Raw genomic sequence first — 21,218 nt, 5'->3', positions numbered from 1 at the left:
TAATGCCTGGTTGTGGGAGTGCTGTTTACAGATAAGTTACTTGTGTTCTTGGATACATAATGGTCATTAGGCTGTGCTTTACCCAGGAGCTGCCTATTTTTGGGGCTGCACCTGCCTGTGCTCTATGCTGGGTCCTACCCTGCTCACCCTGTGCTCTGCTAATTGGTGCCCCAGCGTTTTGGGTCACTGAGGTTTTCATAGAATCACTAAGGTTGGAAAAGACCTTCAAGATCATAAAGTCCATCTGTTGACCCGTTACCTCCATGCTCACTGACTGCATCCCTCAGTGCCACATCTCCACAGTTCTTGAACACCTCCAGGGACAGTGACTCCACCACCCCCCTGGGCAGCTGGTGCCAATGCATCAACAGTCTTTTCCTCTTTGAAGGCATTTTGCATCTCACTCTTCCTCTTTTATTTATGTTTTTGTGTTCTCAGCACAAGGGGAGACACGGCCCTGGGTTTTAGTTGAGCAGTTGCTAAGAATAAATGAAAGAACAAGCCATCAAGCAAATGGGGAAAACAAACAAACAAAAACTGGCCAGTTATGCAGAAAACCTGTTGGTAATGGAGAACTGGGGAAACTATCAGAAGTGTGTTGGAGCCAGGAAGAAGGAAAGGGCACAAGACATGACAGCATCTTCTGCTGGTTCCTGTAGCCATACGGATTTTGATGAGCAGGGATCTTCCATCAGGAGCATTGCACGTGTGACTTCACCTCTCTCCTTCAGTTCCCACACCTACCATATGGAGCTGGCAACCAGATGGCAATTCTCAGTTAGGAGCCTCACCAATGCTAATGCTTGCAATGCACTGAAGGCAAAAAACTGTCTGTACCTCTTCCTGTTGCTAATAGGCAGAGTTCTCTCTCATTAATGATTAGTAATTAAGCAGCTTTCTTCCTTTTGGATTGGAAGGGACCATATTCGGGTGAACCTTGCAAGCTACTCTAGTTTGGTTTAGGTGGGGATGTTGGAGCAGAGCAGTGCTTACGCTGTTACAAGGCAGTAGCTTGCAGGAAGATGTCATCCCATGTGCAGAGCTCTGCATAATGCTTGCATCTAGGCAACTGCATGCTTTTTTTTTCTTTCTTTGTGCTCTGTGCTAAATAAAATAACCTAACTCTTGCTGTGATGGGGCTGACAAGTCTAATCTGCCACCACCTTTGAGAGGGGAGCCCAAATCTGCCCTTCTAGCAGAAAGACCTGAAGCCAAGTGAGGAATGGCACGTGGTTCGGTACAGATCTTTCTGCAGAACCAGCTGGGGGTGCAGCAGGTACTTTCCAAAGATGTAGAGAGGGACCAGAAGCAGTCCTGAGCAGCTCGTGGTGCAGGACATGAGGAAAGGGTCAGCATGCAGTGTGGCCCTATGAGTGGCAGGGCTTCGTGGCACAGTTCTGCAGGGGATACACTGCCAGCACTGGACATCTCAGCTGCCACCTCGCTAAGGATGTGTGGAGGTGAGAGGGAAGGTGTTCCTTTTATCTTTGAGGTGTTCTTTGCTTGTTCTCCTGCTTTTATAGCACTGTCTCATCAGAAGATGGGATTAGAAGATCTTTACAAAATACTGCCCAAGAGCAGCTTATGGTTCTTCATCCTTTCCCACAAGCTCTGCTCTTCCCTCACTGCCCTCCTCTGTTCTCCACCAGATCTCTTCTCTATGACAGAAACCTCATAGTGCTGAAGATGCTGGGACCCATCCCAGTCACTGCCAAAGACATCACTTTTTTTCTTTTCCTCTTCAAAGCACAGTATTGGTTCTTCAGAGTAAAAAAAACATGCTTAACTGCTTGGAGGCCCTTTTAGTGCTGCTTAAAGGATTAAGGTGGAACTGAATCAACGTTTTCCCAACTCCCAAAGGACTGGAAGAAGAATATGCAAAGTCTTTCATGTGGTCCTTTTTCCTCTGAAGAGAGAATACCTAATTTCATCGGATCTTGCTCAACTTCCAAAAAGAAAAAAACCCTGACAAGATTAAAGAATCAAACTCTCAATAGCTCATCTGTTTAGGTACGTTTAGGGTGTTTGTGGTAAAGGTTATAAATATAATCCCCTGCTGATTTGTGTGGTACCACCCTGCTACAAGCTGATTTGCCATGGCTTCTTTCAACAAACAGGGATTTCTGGCCTGAGATAAAGTCCAAGTGACCAAATGGTATTGAGTCCCTTTGGGAAAACGTTCTTCGGTTACACAAGGCAAGGGTGAGGAAGGGATGTCCTGGTCAAGGAAGAAATTGAAGAAACCTGGGTATCTATTTGATGCCTTCCCAGGGAACTGAGCTTTAAGTTAGTTTTGTGTTTCTCGGAAAACCTTCCTGGGAGCTCAAGCATTGTGCTGGGAGCCAGTAGTTATTCTGTTGTAGAAATTTTGACTTCTGTTTAATTTCATTTTTGAGAAGCTGAAACCTGTGGTTAAAGTGGAAATAATTAGAAGAAAAACGTTTAGCTCTAATAGATTTCTGAGATTTCTTTGATTAGATCTGCTAATGTTGTCTTGCCTGCTTACGTGAAAACATCTGTACCTGTTCTTACTTCTTACCTGTATGATTTTAGTGTCTTACTGTGGCATAACAGACCATCTCCTGGTGGGATTTTGCTGCTGAGTCATTTCCTATCAGGTGTTTGAATGCCACAGGTGGCCTGATGTGATAAACACTGATGCAGGGAGGGGAATTCACTTAGCACATGGAGCTATAAAGAGTGAACAGGGGGAAACCCTGCCACTGGGGGAGGGGGGGTTCAGCAGGCTCTTGGCAACACCAAAAGAAATCTGCTTACAAAACCTTGCCCTAGGGACATTCAGTGCCTGCTGGACAACACTGGTCTGCCTCTGAGTTGGTACATGCTGAAAAAAATGGATAGAAAGGAGTGCTGAGCTGCTGGGCTCTGCAAGCAGCAGCTGTGTGCGCAGCCCTGAATCGGCCGCAGAGCTGTCTGAACTCCAAGAGCTGATGGGGTGAAGCCATGGGCTTAGGTGGTCAGACATGGGATTGAAAACTTAATTGAAAAATGCTTTTACATTTTATTTTTTCCAAGTTTGTTCATTTGAGAATTTTCTTCTTAAAATACGCAGGCCTGGCAACGTGATTCCTAATTGTGATAAAACTGGGGGCTCTGGTGTATTTACAGCACTCCAGGAGCTTCGTGCTCTGAGATAATCACAAGCAAAAACCACAGATCACATAGAGGAGTGGCAGCGTATTGATGAAATTATAGGGAGCGTACCCTGTAATTTCTTAACGCCAAGTGCAGTTGCACAAGCAAAGATTCTGTGAGCAGGGCAGGAACTGTTGCCCTGCACGCTCGTTGTGTTTCTGATAAGGGCTTCTCTTGTCCTTGTCTTCCAGGACTGTAATCTGCTCTTAATCCTTTGTCCTTCATCTGCCCTGTCTAGCAGGTATTTTGCGACATAGTGAAAGGTTTTTGCAAGTGCTCTTATTTTTGAGAGAAGGATTCTCTGCCCTTGGGCTTAGCAATAGCAGGCCTGCCACAGAGTTGCTCAATGCTGAAAAACGCAGCCAGCTCTGCATTTAGCAGAAGACCTCGTACTCCTGTAGGAGCATCACTGGTGGCAGGGTAGGAAACTGGGTGTTTGTTTTAATCATCCAAAGCACACTGGACTTAGCAGGTTGGCTGTGGGGGACCTTCAGCTAAATTCAGACTTCAGGGCTGCCCCTAACATCTGTTTTGCTGGTGTTTCTCTTTTGCATTTTAATTATTTACTGAAACACAGGATGTTGCTCTTTACAGTTTCCTGCTTCTAAAGAGTTTTGGGGACTTTTTGCATTATCGTGATGGTTTAATTTATGTTTTTTGTAAAATTCAGTCCTCCTTAGAGCTTGAGAGAGGGATTTCGTGCATCCCCCGAGCAGTTCATCGAGAAAAGAATTTGTGTAACCAAAGACTCAGGAAGAGTAGGTGCCACATGGACCGAGAGTCTTACCTGGCTCAGCTCAAAATGTCACCACCCTCTCATAGCCAACAGTCTGAGACCCTCCTGTCCTAAAAAATAACTTAGTGTTTGCTGTCTGGGGAAGCAGTCCCTCCCCTCTCCGATTACATTTAAGTGACGACAGGCCCTGCCACACGTGGTATCCCGGGGCTGAGGATCAGCAGGACCTTGCAGGATTTCTTTCACTTTGCTTCCTCTTGGTGGGGGGCCACATGGAGACCCACCTGAGGTGTCCCATTGCTGGGATGTCCCCTCACCAGTCGCCTGTCTGTCCTGTGTGCCTGGGGGCGATAGCATCTGGTTGTGTAATGCTGAGTGCATTTAGTCTGTGCCTTGAGTACTGTGTTCACTTTTGGACCCCTCACTACAAGAAATCGAGGCCCTTGAGCAAGGGGCAATGGAGTTGTGAGAGGTCTGGAGCACAATGAGGAGAGGCTGAGGGTATGGAGATTGTTCAGTCTGGACAAGAGGAGGCACAGGGGAGATATTGCTCTCTACAACCTGAAAGGAGGTTGTGGTGAGGTGGGGGTTGGACTCTGCTCCCAGGTAACAGCGATAGGACGAGGGGAAATGGTCTCAATTTGTGCCAGGTGACGGATATTAGGAAACGTTTCATCCCAGAAAGAATGGTGATGCACTGGCACAGGCTGTGCAGGGAGCTTGGGGAGTCGCCATTGATGTGGCACTGAGGGACATGGTCAGTGGGCATGGTATGATGGGTTGATGGTTGGCTTAGATTATTTTACAGGTCATTTCTGTGATCTTGGAACTGGCTGCTCGGTGTGCTGTGATGCCCAGTGCTTTCTTGGTTCTGGCCCCTCTCAGAGCTACACAGCATCTCATGAGAGCCCATGCATGAAGCCCTGCTGCTTTCCTGAAGCTCTGATGTGTGTGGCTGAGTTATTTTACCACCTGTGATAAGTACAGCAATTTCTCATTCTGTGTTGTGGTCTCTGTGCTGGCATGGTGGAGGTAAGCTAGTGAAACCTGAGAGATACTGGCTGTGCTCAGCACTGCAACGTTTCAGCAGACAATAGTTAGAAGAGGGAAAACCCAAGTCTCCTTGTTTCCTGTGGGAAATACTAAGAACAAGTTCCTCATTAACAACGGACAGCAGTGAACTGCTAAAGTTGTTATGGGTAAATGCTGAGCTTGTGGAAAGACACTGATAAGCAAAGCTGAAAAGGGGACGTTTAATTCAGAAATCTAAGGAAGGTCAGGTTTCCAGCTTGATTTTCCTTTATGTGTACCCCAAATTGCTCCAGAGCAGTGATGAAGGCCTGTCATAGCCGTGCACTGTAGTCACTTAAAAATGAACGTTCTTCTGAGGTTGTTTTGCTTTATTTTCTGTTGCTGCTCCCTGGTGCTGCAGGGAATTGAATAACTGGAAGGGACACGGTGAGCTGCTCTGGGCTGTGATTTAGGCTGCTTTGGGTGTTTAATGCCTGCCTTTGCTCTCTTGCCCTTTTGGAACAGAGCTGCCCAATGAAACCAGGGTTTCCTTTTTTACCATGCAGTATTATCTAAAATACTGCAAGATAAGTCCTTTTTTTCTTTAGACCAAAGGTATTTCTTTCTTCCTTTTCTTTTTTTTTTTTTTTTTTGTAATGGACTTGAATATGTTTTATGGCTTCTGAATACTTTGCCTGTCAAGTCTACCTTGCAATTCTCATTTTCGAGTTTGCCTTAAAAATACCTGGATTTTGCATTACTGCTGCTTGCAAGAAGCCTTCTTCGCAGCAGCAAGGCTCTGCCCTCTGCCTGACAGCTCCCACTGCTCCCTCTCTGTGGGCACCCCAAATAAGCTTGGGCTGGGGGTGGCTGGATAGGTGAGTTAGTAAAGAATACAGTTACAACAGCTTTCTGATAGGTTTTTTTAGTGCTTTTCAAAAATGGATGAAGATTTCAGTTTTCTTTTGACTTTTAAATTCGGAAAATCTTGAGACAGTGCTGCCCTGGAAATGTACTGGTTGTCAGCTGGTCCCTGTGTGCTTTACAAAGCTGATGGCATTGCTGTAGCTGAGAACTGGAAAGACAAAGATGGCCAAGTCAGCAGCTGAGCTAAAGATGGCTGGGGTGTGCTGAACCCCAGCCTTGTGCTCCAGCCTCAGGCTTCCCAAAGCGGGTTGCTCAGGCTCCTGAGTGGTTTTCTGGAGGCTGCAAGGGCTCTGTAGTATGTACAAGCAAGCAGCGGGCAGAAAAACATCTTGCAGGGCACAAGACATGCTGTGGCAGGGCTGACACCTTGGTCAGAGCTTTGTCCCTCTCTGCCTTTGCTGAGAAAGGGAGTGGGTGTTTGGGACATGCAGGAGGGCAGGGGATGTCTGAGGCTGGGTGAGAAGGTGGTTTCCAAGGATGGGTGAGAAGCTGAGGGTGGAGAAGGGGGTGTCCAGAGTTCAATGGGTGATGAGAGAGGTCTGGGAAAGTTCATATAATGCTAACGGATGGAAGGAAAAAGAGCAAGAGTGACTTTCTTACAACAATTAGGAGATGATAATGATATCTCTTGTCCTGCCGGGGCCATTTGCTTCCTGAAGCCCTGAGGACAAAGAAATGCCTCTGACACGTAGAAGCGGCCCCTATTTTCAGGCTGAGAATGATGAGATGCAGTTCCTGGGCTGCTGATGTTCTGAATCTGTCTGGCTTCCAGCAGTGGTTTGCAGTGGGCTGTGCAGTGCCCAGGCCAAGAGCCCTTTGGAAGAGCTCTGATGCCTGCATTGGAGCTGGTGCTGGTGTGGGGTGTGGTGATGTAATGTGCTCCAAGGGGATGCTGCAGGGCTGAAAATGCTGCATTCACTGCGGGTATTATCAAACGCAGGCTGACTCTAACTGAAAGAAGATGATGAATGGGAGAAAATCCCCCATGTGTTTTTCAGCATGGTGAATGAGGAGGACCGTTCTGTGCAGGCAGTTTCACTTTCTTTGCTATGGGCCAGTTTTGTCCTGAAGGCTTGAGCAAAGAGCATGTGGAAAGCTGAGCCATTCTTCCTCCACCTTTCCCCTCCACTCACACATACAAATGTACCCTGAAGAGAAATTTAAGCCACAGGGAGACCAGAATGCACATACAGCAGGCTATCAGAACGCTGAGATTTTTAAAGCAATGCACTCAGCATTCCTCTGAGACAGAATTGTATGAAATGTACATCTTACAGCCAAAGCAGGGCAAATACAGTACAGGCGTCATTCGCTTATGGAGCAGGAAAAAGCTCCAGTCCTTGAAAGATGCTGTAGGGCCTCAGCAGTATCACAGGCCCCTAGGCCCCTTTTGCTGTCTGTCTCTCTCAGCTCCCCTCTCATGCCTCCCTCATATGCTTGGCTGCTGGCTTCCGAGGCTGGGGCTCACCCTTTGGGCAGTCAGCTTCCTCAGATTTCTACTGCACATCTCTGTCATTCTCTTTTCTCCCAGCTACCATTCTCACAATAATGGAACAAGTTGCCAAGGGAGGTGGTGGATGCCTTGACCCTGGAGACACACAAGGTCAGGCTGGATGGGGCTCTGAGCATCCAATCAAGCTGCCAGCATCCCTATTCATTGCAGGGGGTTGAACTATATGGCTTTAAACATCCCTTTCAACACGATGCTTCTATGACGATCCTATGCTGCTACTGCTGCAGTCTGCATTCCGGGCAGGGTCTTTGCTGGGCTCTTCCAGGGTGCACTTGGTCACACAGGCCAGGGTGAGCGTGGTCCCACTGTGGGGAATTCCAGCTGATGCCTCCTGCCAGACACACGCCTGTCCCGTGCTGCCAGAGCCCGCTTCCTTCTCCCCTCGCACAGCTGCGCGCTTCATTAGGTAGCGAGGTCTGCAAATCATGGTAGTGTCAGAATGCAGAGCGGGGGGAATTCCAGCAGGACAAGCGCTGCCAAGTTCCTCAAGTGTCAATGATGGGGTCAGAGGAGGAGCCCCCTCCCCACTCAAGGACTGAAACGCAACTAATGGCAAGATTTGGGCAATTAAATGGAGTGCTCATCAACTTAAAACCGTTTGTCTGCCGTTTCTTTTTATGCCCTTCGATGTGTAACCAGAGAAGGCAGCACCCAGCACGGGTGGATTGGATCCATGATTGGGATTGCATGAGTCAGATTGGAGGCTGCTGACTTCTCTGCTTTGTGGCTTGCTTCCCTACCAAGCCTGTGTACTGTGACAACAGTGGGCTGATACAGGAAGGCATGCATGAACAAGGGGCTGCTGCACAGTTAACTGCTGAAAGCACCCAGGAAGAAAGGTTAGGTGTCAGCCTAGACATCTGAGTTTGAGTCCTGCTTCCACCCTGAGTTCTAAGTGTGGCTCACAGCAAGTCACAGCATTTTGGAAGCTGTGATTTTCATTCCTGGGCATCAGCTTTTTGGTGCCTTAAGATAAGTGAGGCTGAGGGTTTTTTATTCTAGGGAGTGCAGTGCCTGCTCTACCCAAAGAATTCAAGGCCTTTTCTGAATGTCTGTGCCAAGATGCTCAGAATCACTGAATTGTAGCATGGCTTGGGTTGGAAGGGACCTTAAATCAGTCCCAGAACCTTGCCATGGGCTGCCTGCTCCCCACCAGCTCAGGCTGCCCAGGGTAATCTGGCCTTGAAGCCTTCCAGGATTGGGGTACCTACAGTTCTCCAGGCAGCTATGACAGGGCCTCACCGTCTTCTAAGTGAAAGGTTTCCTCCTAATCTCTAATCTGAATTTCCCCTCTTTTTGTATAAAACCATTCTCCTTCGTCCTGCCACTATCTGCCCTCATGAAAGGTCAGCCTCCCAAAACCACCAGTTCCCTTCTGTGCAGCACCAGCCCAAGGAGTTAGGTGACCAAGGCAGTATTTCTGGCTTGCTGAGTAACCATTAGTAATCCTGTGACCTCCTGGTGACTTAGTTTTCCCACAGGTAAAATGGGAATAATGACTCTGTCTTCCTTTGTAGAGCACTTTGAGAGATATGAATAAAATGAGACACAGTAGATAACACTTAGATATTATTAATTATACATTCGGTTCATTTGTGTGATGTGGAATTGCTTTCTTCATACAAGCAGATGTTGTCTTTGCATCAGGGTTTCCTAAATTGTCTGCCACCTGCTCCTGAAGAAGATTTTGTGAAAAAACACAGTACCTTACAAGGAGGGACCTCTCTGGCCCCATCTGCATGTCCAGAGACTGACTACAGTGATAGGAAACTGTACACCAATGAAAGCAGAGGGAAGAAGCAGAAAGTGACATTCTTGAACATGGGCAGCAAACAGAAAAAAGCTCCAAATCATTCTGTGCTTCCGTACTATGAATGATTTCTTCCCACATTTCGCACCGAGGATTTATAATGCATAGAACTGATGTTGAACCATGAAGCTCCGCAAATACAAACCACGCTGACAGCTTCTGAGAGTTCACACACTGTATGGGGGGAAATGTAAACCCTCATAAAAGTGGTGCCAGGGGTGCTGAGCTCCAGGGAAGCTAAGGAAAAGTGGAAGGGCTCAGATCTCTCAAAAGCCAAAGCAGGACATGATGCTTTATTCATTTCTGATTTCCCCATGTTAACCTTGGGGCAGTTGAGATGATGAAGATACAAGTGTGTTTTGGAGGGGAAACCAAGGAAAATCACACTATCTCCTGGCTGTGGCAACCATTTTTATTTTCTAAGGAGGTCTTGAGCACATGCCACAGTAATGCTCAACTGTATCCTGCATCAGGTACCCACCCTGTGAAAGTGGGAGGCATCTGCCTTTAAGGTTGAGGCTACAGAGAGGGGTCTGAGCATGCTCTGTATAAAGCCCAGGTCCTGCTTTGTACAGGAGCTCCTGGCTTGTCCCACTGGTGAGTTGAGCCTTGCTTTTTTGGTTTAGCTTCTTTCTGTGGAAGGTTGTGTGTGGTGGAAGATGGCTTTTTAGGGTGGGAAGCATTATTGTGCTGCAATGGTTGAGTTTAATGGTTTGCTGTTGTTGCTTTCTAGTGCAGAAGGTAACTTTTTTGTTTTGTTTTGTGGTGCTGCTTTTTTTTTCTGGTCTTTTTCATATAAAGGTGGGAAGGGGAAAAACGTGGTGAAGAGTGGAAAGCACAAGGTTGGAACAAGCTGAAATGCCTTGTTTTCCTTGGGCTTTGCCACTGGTTCTTGAGGTGCTGCTCTGAGCCATTGGGACTATCCCCAGCAGGGTTGGAGCCTTAGCTCTAGGGAAGGACAGCTACAGAGCAGGTAGGCTAAAGCTTGTGAAAAGCAAATGCTTTGCCAACTGGTTTTATTTGCTGGTTTTCTTTTGGTTTTCTTTTCTGGGGAGGTGGACAGGGTGTTTGGTTTTTTTTAAATTAATTTCCTTATTGTGAAGCTTAACATTCCTAGGGAGACTCTGATGTTGGTTACTGTGTAGGCACAGCTGAAAATCGCTGCTTTCGTTGGCAGTTTGCAGAGCTCTTGCTCATCTGCATGATGGCAAAGTGCATCAGCTGGGATGCAGCCCCACTCTGCTGGCTTATCAAAGCTGTGTAGTCAAGGTGATCAGCAGAGAGCAAAACAATTTTGAAGCAGGAGGCTTCAGAGATCTTGAAAAGTAATCTTGGAAAGTGTTTTCACCTGTTGTATGCCTTGTGGCTTCACCCACTCTTGTAAAATAAGCAGAATGGGACTGGGGTAGATCTTGATGGGAGCAGGTTTGCATTGCTGGCTAAATCTCATCCTGGGACTCAGTGGTTGAAGAACAGTGCCAGTAAACCTTGTATTCTGGGTAAGAATCTGCATCTTGCAGAAGATTTAAATGGCTATTTTTGTTAATTAAAGATCCCTTTATGGCTTTTAAAGGAGGGGACTCAGGGGTGCAATGTCTATTCAGCTCACAGCTTGATGGGGCCCATAAATCCTTCTGCAGTTCTACCTTAGTGCACTTACAGCTTGTGGCAAGCTGCCTGCAGGCTCCTTCGGCAGTTAGTGAAGTGAATTAAGAGTCTAGTTTGTAGGCTTAAAGCAGAAGGTGGGCTAGACAGGGCTTACCACCATGCTTTGTGTCGTTCTAGTCAGTGGTTTGGTACAAGAGGCTGTGATCAACACCACTATCTCCTGTGATGCATTTTGGGATGAGTGGCTGCGGGTGAAAGGGGTTTTGTTTGAGCATCCCTTAATAAAAGGAGCAATTTGAACAATGCAAGCTCCTGCTCTCTTGTGATTAACTTCAGGTACTCAGGGATTATTTTACTGGAGAGGAGGGTTTGCTGATGTGGGAGAGAACAGTTAGCTGGAGAAGTGAAATTCATGAGCAGATAGATCCTGCCCAGGCTTCAGTTGTGTTATTTTCTAGCAGAAGAGCAAATTTGCTTCATTTGGTGGACTCGTTGGTAGACAGAGGCTACTTTGCTCTGTTAAAGGCTGTTTGTTAAGGAAGGTGGCACTGGGTTTATATTTTAATACGTGATGATAAGGGAAGGAAACAGCTTGGTTTGCATATGGGGAGTGTGGAAGGGGTCTCACTTTTACTTCCATGGAAGTAAGAGTTAACCAGGGAACTTCTCATTTGGTATAGGGAAATATGCCTTTTTGGCTGTCGGGTAAAATCTGCTGTAGCTCTTGTGAGCTGGGACTGCCCAGCTGTGGGCAGGAGCATTGTGGCATGCAGCAACATCATTGCTCTGAGGCTTTTTGAAAGAGAGGCAGTCTCTTTCATGGCAACTTCTTGGTGAATTCGATTCCTGTGGAAGTAGCAGTGATGTGATATAGCTCTGTTGTCACTACCTAGGGACTTAGTTCCTAATAAGTGTTAAGTCTAAATGCGATCAGTGGCAGAGCAGCTGGGGGCCGTCACCTTAGGGGCTCGCTGTATTGATGTTCTGCTCCAAAGCTTGTTGTGTCACTGATGCTCAGCTTATATAGCAGCTTCGGGGCAGGTCTGCTGGTCTGGGTTTCAATATGGCACTCCTGAAAGTGCCTTACAAGACTGAAAGCCTAAAAGGAGTAATTTCTAGTACTTTGTGGGATAACTGCTGTTCTCGGAGGACTTGTGATTGTTTATGTTCAGCGTGGGCATGCTGTCATTGGGTATTTTAAAGGGGTTTTTTAATCTTAATCACAGGAAAAAATGGATGAGTAACTGAAGTGATGCTGAAACTTTCTACACTGAGAGCAGCGAGGCACTGGCACAGGTTGCCCAGAGAGGTGGTGGTGCCCCATCCCAGGAGACAGCCAGGGTCAGGCTGGAACAGGGCTCTGTTGGAGCTGTGCGTGTTTCTGTTCACCTCAGGGAGTTGAACCAGGTGGTCTTGAAGGGGCCATTCCAACTCATACAATTCCATGATGTATTTGACACATGCTTAGCTGTGCCTCTAGAGGCTGAAGCCACTTGATTTCTCTTTGCTTAGGAAAACTATCTGCCCTTTTTGAAGAGCGTGCAGTTTGTGAGCAGCAGAAGTGAGGAAATCCCTGCTTTTGCAGCTCCGAATCATTCTGAAAGCATGAGAGGCCTTATAAATTCAATATAAAGAGCTGGATTCCCCCTCTAGCAGCAGTCAACAATAGATGCTTCAGGAATAAGTAGAGGAAAAGAACAGCTGTAGTGCGATCTTCCCTCTCAGACACTTTTTATTAATTTTTGCTGCTTAGTAAATCTGACTTTTCCATACATCTTGTTCTGACTGTTGTCTTAAACAGCACAAAAATGCACCAAAACAAATGTTAATTCGATTCTCTGTGGAATCCAGTTTTAGTCCTGTCTGCTGTCACAGCTGCTCCTCGGGCAAGGGCTGCTGCTGTTTCCTTGTGTTGCGCCCGAAGGACTCTTCCATGAAAATGGTGCCTTCATCCTCCCGTGAGGAAAAGCAGTCACCTGGCTGATGGTTGAATTAAAAATTGAACTGAGATCTCAAGTGCAAATATATTTGAGAAATTCCCCCGTGCATCCCTGCAGCCGTTGAGTATTTTGACCCGGGCGTAAGAACTGCTGCGTTTGAATTTAGCAATGGGGCAGTGGGATGAGAATGTGCAGCTGTGGGAGGCGTGAGTGCTCCAGCTTCGTCACCACTCCTCTAGGGCCCACCTATTTCTGTGAGGCTTGTGGCAGCTTAAGGGGATAAAAATGGCTGAGGTAATTAGCGGATCCGGCATTGAGCAGCTGGGGTGGCTCAGAAATTATTGCGGCTGTGAAAGGTGGTTGAGAAGCAGGCATATCCTGATGTGATATAACTGAACTCCTTGATTAAAAGGAAAAATAGTTATATTGTTGTTTTTTAATATATTTTAGTTCAAGGCTTGAGCTGCAGACGTAGATGGAGTCACCTAATCACTTTAGGTTGTGCAGTGCAGAGTGGGGAGTTGCGCACCATTTAGGTACTCTGTACCTGCTGCACAACATTCCCTACTCTACGTGAGAAGTTCCAGGAGCAAAATGGAGAGATTTTTTCTTTCTCTGGGATTTCTTATGATGCATCATTCCAGTAGACACTGAGATGTATTTAACTTATTTAGAAGAGTGGTTGAATTCTCTGCTGTCTAAATACAGCATCTGCAGCAGTGTGGAATGTGTGTTGTACAGCTGTGAATGTTACAGGCATTCAGTGTTCTCCTTTTTCACACAATAGCTTCTATTTATGGGTTTTCATCAAGTTGGACTCTTGCATTCAACATATCTTTGTGTGTTTTCTTTTTTCTTTTTTTTCTGCTTTTCTTTCGTAAGGTTTGTAGAAACTCCGAGCCATTTCTCCTGGAAGGAGAGTTACTACCGCTCAGCCATGTCCCAGAGTTCCCAGCCCAGGGAGTTCCTCAGCCCAGAGATGATCCAGCATATCTGGGACTTCCTGGAACAGTAAGTTACCCTTCAGTGGGATCTATGGAAGAAGGTGTTTAGGAGCAGGACAGCCCTGCAGTTTTGTTGTCTGAGGTGGTTTTGGGATTTCAGTCTTCTGTATCTCCACGTCCAGCCCTGGTCAGCATGGAGGGTGGTGGAGTGGGTGCTCACTGGGAATTCCTTAATTGATGCTGAGTCTGGTTTAATGGTGGCACCCAAGTCCTGGGGAACACCCTGACACACAGGGAGTTGAGGGGAATGGGATTCGGCCCATTTTAACTACACTGCTTTGTTCCTCATAGGCCAATATGCTCAGTTCAGCCAATTGATTTGAACTTCATTGATGACCCATCTGAAAATGGCCCTACAAACAAGATAGAGATCAGCATGGATTGTGTCCGTCTGCAGGATACGGAGCTGAGTGACCCAATGTGGGTGAGTAGCGAGGATTTCTTTAACCCCTAGAGGAAGGTGATTCTTTGCAGAAGCCATTCCTGCTGCATTGCTCTGAGATTCTTTTCCCCTTCCTGGTGGTTCTGTGGCTGCTTTCTGTTGTCTTCTGCCCATGGAAGCTGTTTGGGAGTGTGACTCTACCAGGTGACTGTGGTGGTGTCAAGCTGTGGTGCCAGTGCTTGTGGCTAGCTGAGATGCTGAGAGAGCCCTTTTTAGCCTTTGGAGCTGCCAGGGGGAACAGGTTGACTCTTCACCAACTCCTCTCCTGCTAAAGCAAGGGCAGCAAAGGGATGAGGCAGGTAAACATGTGGAAGAGCCAACTCTTGTGCTTGTCCAGGTGCTTAGTTGTCCCTGCTCTCTCCTTGCTTAGAACTTTGTTTTGTGGCCCAAAGGTTAAAATAGTTCTGAGCGCTAAACTGGCTTGAAGACCAGATGAATGAAAACTTGCTTTCAGATCATGGTTGTTTTGTTCTTTTCTCCCCATGTTTTTCCAGATTCTTAGCTGTGGGTGTCTTGCCAGTATCCTTTCTGGCTGGAATGTGTATCAAACCCTGGTGTGTGCCTTTGGCACAGAGTGGCCAGTTCCTTCATACCAATAGCTCTGGTGAAGAAGCCAGGTGCTGCTCTTGCAGGCTGGAGCAGATGGTGTGTCAGGAGTTTGAGCTATTTGTTTACACTTTCCTGGGCCTTAGGTTCAGGGCAAAAATCCTATGTGCTTTGGAGTCGGTTGCTTTCTAAATGTTCTTGTTCCTCTGTACTTTTGTCCTGAGAAACTACAGTTTAATTTCCTAGCTAATCAACAAATGTCTTTTGTGTTCAGCCATGGTGTGTTTGCAGCACTGGTGTCGGTAAGACCTAAACCCAAAGGTTTGCGTCTGCAGAGGAAGAACTCCCAGGTTACGCTGACTGCACTCCTGGGTACCAGAATGTTTGACCTGTTTCTGCCTGCCTGATGTGACTGCTGAAACAGGACAGGGTAGTGTGTGCCACTTTCCTTGTGAAACTGCAAAGGGTGGAAAGGCCATTTTGAGGTTGGGTGCAGCTACTCCAGCCACTCCACAGAGACACAGCTGATTCCTGTCTGGTTATCTCTTGATTTGGGGTGGGCTCAGAGGGGCAGCACTGAGTGTGCAAGCCTGCAATGTGAGTCTGAAAGGATACTTCTCAAATTTCCTTGTTGCCCTACTAAAGCTCCAGTAAAATGGCATCTCTCTCTTCAGCTTTTTCAAGAGACTGTCTGTGTTTAAGAGGGAATATCTGCTTTTCAAATTGGACTGGTAGTTTTCTATTTGAACTAGTTATGCCCCCGTGTATAACAATCCCTGGTACTTTAAAGTAGCTTTGCACCTTCCATGTCTACACCTGGACTTGCTGTGTTGAGTACTAGCAAAGCCTTTATATCTCTGGCTTCTCTGAGCTGTCAGCAGTGCACAGCAGCAGCTGCCAGGCTATCTTGGAGCTGTTGTTCAAAGTCTCCCTCTCCTGTCTGTGGTGCAGCGAAACATCAGTGGAAAACCCCTTCTTGTCCTCTCTGACCACTGCTGGAGTCAGTTCTGGAGCTGGGAAAGCAGGGCAGGCAGCTTTAGCTGTGAAATTATTTCTTGCTTATGATGCCAGCCTTCCAGGAGGCATCTCTGAGGAGGCCAAGATGCATGGTAACATCTTTAAGTGTTTTTCACCCCAGTGATCAGCTAAAGGGGGAGTGGGGAAATTCCATCCCATCCCTGCCTTTACTGTTAAGCAATAGGTCAGGCACTGCTCGAGTCTGGGTGTCCCCATGTTCATTAATAAAAGTTCCAGTTTGCCTTCACTGGAAGACAGAACCTTTGCTTAGTTGAGTGCTGCACAAAAGCCTTCACAAAGCGAAATATGCATTGCAAACCTGTGCAAACAGCCTGTCTTTTAAAAGGAGGAAAGCTCTTTTTACTCCCCTTAGCACCACCACCACCTCCCTATAAATTTGCAAACATCCCTGACAGGTGACAACTCCCCCTTGCAGAGAAGTCTGTGTTTGCTTTGCTGTTTCTGGGGCTTGCAGCTTGCACTGGCAGAGAATGTGTAGCCTCAGGCAAGGTGTTTGCTGTTTGTCGGCTTTAATCTGAAATACCTTACAACCCTCTTCCCCTCCAGCTTCTCTTTTCCTTTGGATAGCTTCGGGGCAAGAGCTCCCCTTGCACCTGTCTCTCTGTAACCTCAGCCATGTCACTCCTAGACACGAGGTGCTGCACGCAGCTGATTGCAGCAAAGAGTTGAAGAGGGCAGATAAACACAAAGGAATGCAGCAGAAACAGAGGGGCCCTGAAAGATGAACAGTGAGATCAAGGCAGAGTGCTTTTCATTATTAGATTTGTCTCTGGAAAAGAGCGAGGCCAGCTTGTCTCTGCGATGTACCACTGTGTGATATCTTAAAAGGCTCATGGTGAATGATACTGGTTTATTCAAAGCCATTGTCCTTCTGTGGACTTTAAAGAGATCCCAACTGAGGTTTGAAATAAGCATTGTGCTTTCATGCAACTTACAGTTGAAAAATGAAACTTCCAGCCTTAAGAGATGTTTCATCCTTGATCCTAAGAGTTTTGCTGGCAAGAGCTGTGATTTTATTTTGATTTTGGTACAGTTGCCTGCAAGCAACAGAACTGGTAGGGGAGAATGAGCATTGGTGTTCAGAGCAGTGCCCTAAGAAAACTGTCCCACTGGTGGGCTTCTCTGCTGGGTCCTTCTCTGCTGAACAGCCACCAGTTGCATCCATTTCTTTTTAAGAGCAACTCTCTCTTGGGAGAGAGCTGAAGGAGAAGATGGTTACAAAGGAACCCCTTATGTCCAAGCTACAACCATGTCTGTTGCTCGTCTGTGACCTTGCAGTTCTCATGCTCTTTCTTCTTAAGGAAGAAATATTCTTCCTGCATTCTGTGGAAGAAAGGAGTGGGAGAAACTGGCAATTGGCATTACCTTAGGGTGAGATGAGCTGGAGGGGACAGGAAGAGAATTTGTGGGTCTGGTGTGAAATTAAACAGTCAGCAGCCTTCCCCTTGTCTCGTGCCTTGTGACCAGCTCTTTCACAATGTCCTGTGCAGCTGGTTTCAGGATGCCTGTCTGTGAGGCTGCTGGCTGTGCCTCTTTCTCTCCCATAGCTTTAACCACAAGCAGGCTGGAAGCCCCAGCAGCAATCTACCTCCCCATGTAGCAGAGTAGAAAGGCTGGTGGTCCCTATAGTCAGAGATAGCATTTAGAATCTGCCATGGCCCTGGTGTGGTGTGGAGCTGCAGGCACCCAAAAAGGTAAGTGGTGCGTGCATCCTATGAGCCACTGTTGGGTTTCACCCAAGAAGATGCTGCTCCCTGATCTCCTTCATGGCCTAGGATAGAGCTTGTGACTGTGGGGCCTGTGGTGGGGTGATGGCCAGCTCCTGGAGTTGCAGAGGGATGGTGCCTCCAAGGAGTCTCCTGTGGTGCTGGAAGCCAGGTGATGTATGAAAAACAGATTTCTTCTGACTGATGGAGCTCCCTGGAGCTGTGGAGGGAGGGGTCTGAGGGCTCCTCAAGGAATGAGTGTGTGGCAGGGCAATAACCCCTCCACTGCCCTGGAGCCCTTATGACTTTCCTTCACCCCTTAGAAGTCCTTTTAAGTCAGCAGTGTTAAGGGGTGCTAGCTAGACCCAAACAAAGCTACTCTGGGTTAACAACTTTAGCAGGAGGCTTCCTGAAAAAGTGTGTTCTGTGGGGCTTGCAGAGCCTGGAGATATCCTGTTGTCCTGCCCCTGTCCCAGCAGCATGTGGGGGGCTCTAGGGACCCTGAGGGTCCTCACTGATGGGAGCAGGCGTGCTGTCCTGAGTGATGGAGCAGCTTGGCCCCCCTCCCCCAGGTACATACCTTCCTTTCGTGCCCCTGAGCAAGCCGTCCTCCACGGCCCCTTGCCTAACCAGTTCAGTGGAATGCTTTTTTTGCAGACAGTTGCTTTGGTCATAGTTTTCTTAACCTGTATCTATCTGTCCCTCCCTGCAAAAGGGGGAGAAAATTCCTTGCTTTTATTTTTATGTCCTTCCTCACCTGCTGTCATGGGTGTCTGCTTTGCCTTGGTTAGGCACTGCTGTGCTCCCACTGCAGGACTGATGGTGTTGTGCACTTCAGTCAGGGAGGTGTTTTGGGTTTGAGTCTGCAGCTCAGGCACTGGGTGTCCCAGACCTGGCAAGTTGAGAAGTTTTGGAAGTGCAAAGTGTGCTTTAAATTCTGTAACCTTGCTGCTCAGGCCTAGATGGAGGAAAAAATGGGCTGTGGGAGAGGCAGGATGCAGCCTGTATAGGGCACAGATGTGTCAGTGCTCTCAGCCTCAGTCCTCACACTGCAGATCTGTTGGTATTTGATGGGGAGCAGGAGACCTTTTTCTAATTATCTTCAACCTGCTGTAGGTTTTTTGGAGGTGCCACCCCAATCAGCTTGTGCAGGGCAGCTGGAGAGCAGTGGGGCTGAGGCCCTTGGGTAGCTGGTGGCTCTCTATGGCATACTGTTAACTTTTACCATTGTATGAAACAGTTCCGTAATTTATATTTGGTGGCCATACACTAAATTCCTGGCTACCTAAGAGCCTATCAACTGATTAGGATAGATCAGGATCTTGTTATGAACAGGAATGCAATACACAGACAAACAAAATTGACCCTTTGTCCAGAAGAATTTATAGTGTCTGTTGCATCCTATCTAGTGCTTTAATATTAATGGGCAGGCTCTGATCTCTGTTAGTTTAATTGCTTACTTAAAAGTGTTTGCTGTGTCAGGAGAAGTGAGCTCTGCTTGCTGCAAGGAAATGGTTGAAGAAGAGAATGGAAGGTGATGACAGGATGGTGAGACTGAAATGAGGAGGATGTCTCTGTGCTTCAACAGCAGGCAGGGAGCAGGCACAGTATGGCTGTGTGGTGCAGGAAATTTGTCTGTGCAGCACTCTGTGCAGGGGCTGGCAGCATGTCATGTATACTTCCCAGGGTTCTGGCAGGTGCTGGAGCCCTGAATTTTGTTGGGAAATTGTTTTTCACCTGGTTGATAAGGCTGATTTGATAAGTAGATGAAGCAAAGTGTGTTGTGTGGCTGTTTCCATACCTAAGTGTTCCCAGGTTGACCATGGAAGGGAAGGAAGGACTTCTGTACAGCACAGATTCATGATTAAAGCTTTTATTACAATCTGGTTTGTGCTTGAGAGAGTTTGAGGTCTGCCAAGTTTCTCTTCTGTGTGGGTATTTATTTGTTCCGTAGCTGTGTGAAGAAAGCTGAGATTATGCAGAGGCATTTTCATAATGAGCAAATGCATTATGCTGTTGGAAGTTTCCCTCTAGCACATCTTGTTTGCAGTTGAACTCCCAGACTCTCCTAATTTAGACTTGGTTTTGTGACACTGCTGAATATTTAATCTTGTGCAGCATGGAGTCCCTTCAGATGGTGTAGTTGTCACGCTAAAGGTGGTGGATCTAAATCCAGAACTGACCAATTCATTCAGATAATGGATGCATCTAGAGAATGCACTCGTGTATTCAATTTGAGCAAAATGAGGCTTGGTGAGTTCTCTTATTCTTTGTGTTGTAGTGTTCTGAAATATTCCCATTTCTTTGCAATAGTTTTTAATTGCTCCCTTACCTGCACTGCTTTGCCCTGGTTCTGGCTGCATTTCTTTTTGTAGGAATGCAACCAGTTAATGAGCATGGTGACACTGAGCATATGTTTTTTTTAATGTCACTTTGCATCAGTTCTTCATGGTACTGGAGAAAACAAGCTGAGTGATGCCTGCTCTGATACAGACCGTTTTGGAAGCTTATTTACAGTTCTTTAAAATATTTCTACCCTCTACATTGCTTTGCATTCAGTTTGGGAGGGAATAAACCCATTTTAAGTTAAAAAGCACAAGCCTGCTACGCTGGGAATGAGCCATGTGAGGCAGGGTGCTCTGCAGCATGTCGTAGTGTAAGGGGCTGCAGCAGCTCCTCAGCAGGGCTGGTTTTAAATCCCCAGCTCCCCTTGCAGGCAGCGGTTGAGGTGGAAGAGTGTTGCAACTGCAGATCCTGTCTACGTGCAAATACCACTGAATAAAAGAAGCAGTCGCTTCAGAAGATGTCTTTCCTGAGCAGCTAGGCCTGCCTCCAAAAGTTTCCATGGCGCTGCACGTGTGCCTTGCGTAGGTATGGAGCAGTGACGTGCTACTGCTTACTTTACATCTTTAAAAGCTCTGCAGAAATGCTTAATTAAAAAGGATCTTAATCTTAGAATAACAGACCGCAGGCACTTCTTGCCTTCAGAGCAAGCTGAAGTTTATGCTATCATGCTTGGAACTTTACAGCACAAGTTTCTGTTTAGTTGATAGGATCCCCCCCCCCCTTTTTTTTAAGAAAACAAACAAACAAAAAAAACCCTATAAATGTACTTCCAGGTTATTTATTGTGAATATTTTGATTGTGTTAGAGCCAGAAGCAGCCAATCACTTGGGCAGCTGTGGACAGCTGGCATTCCATCAATCCATGGGAAGCAGCTGAATACCAACAGAGGTGGAGTTTCATGTTCATCTGGACTGTTGTTTTTGTTTTTGTTTTTTTCCATCAAATAAATGGAAAGAGGAAAATAAGGCACTTCTGTCTTGTTACCTGAAAACAAGGTGGTGAATTGAGCTGTTCACCTCCAGCCAGATAAAGACCTTGCAGAACTTCGTGGAACCCCTTCTTGTGAGGCGGGATGGATGGATGGAAAGCACACTACAGTCCTGTTGTGAAACTGCAGCACTGCCCTTGCCAGTTTGGCACTGTGAGTGGGCTGCAGGTTCATGGGGTGCTCCTTTGGAGCACCGTTTCCCTTCCCAAAGTGACTGTGCTGTATGGGGTGTAATTTCTGGTTTTAAAGACTTCTCTTGCATTAATTAGGATTCCTGCTTTGAAGAAAGCCTGGTGCATCCAATGTTTTGCTATGTGTTGCTTTGTGGTTCTACAGATTCTTCCTGCAGTTCTGTTAATGACTATTATTTTTCCTCCATTACTCCATGATGAGACTTGTGAGCAAGGTAATGTTTTCCTCCAAGCGCCTCTGCTTCTCACCTCACTG

At 46.8% G+C, this 21,218-nt stretch overlaps 1 protein-coding gene across 8 annotated transcripts in view; it reads left to right on the top strand.

The window, feature by feature from the left end:
* The window catches only part of TP63 (tumor protein p63), a 110,709-nt gene that overhangs the window by 17,830 nt on the left and 71,661 nt on the right, over window positions 1-21,218 (top strand). For 5 of the 8 annotated variants that reach the window (XM_052687459.1, XM_052687456.1, XM_052687454.1 and 2 more), the window contains exons 2-3: window positions 13,584-13,712; window positions 13,997-14,129. In XM_052687459.1, the coding sequence (XP_052543419.1) occupies window positions 13,639-13,712; window positions 13,997-14,129 (207 nt within the window). In that variant the 5' untranslated portion in view covers window positions 13,584-13,638. Of the gene's footprint in view, window positions 1-9,654; window positions 9,751-10,497; window positions 10,653-13,583; window positions 13,713-13,996; window positions 14,130-17,257; window positions 17,426-21,218 lie in introns of those variants that run through there. The other 3 variants (XM_052687458.1, XM_052687457.1, XM_052687461.1) reach the window with 3 other exon arrangements.

This window comes from Tympanuchus pallidicinctus, unplaced genomic scaffold, assembly GCF_026119805.1.
Source record: "Tympanuchus pallidicinctus isolate F22 unplaced genomic scaffold, pur_lepc_1.0 scaffold22, whole genome shotgun sequence".
Taxonomy (NCBI): Eukaryota; Metazoa; Chordata; class Aves; order Galliformes; family Phasianidae; genus Tympanuchus; species Tympanuchus pallidicinctus.
Note: the sequence above shows the minus strand (reverse complement) of the source record. Positions and strands in the feature narration are given on the sequence as shown.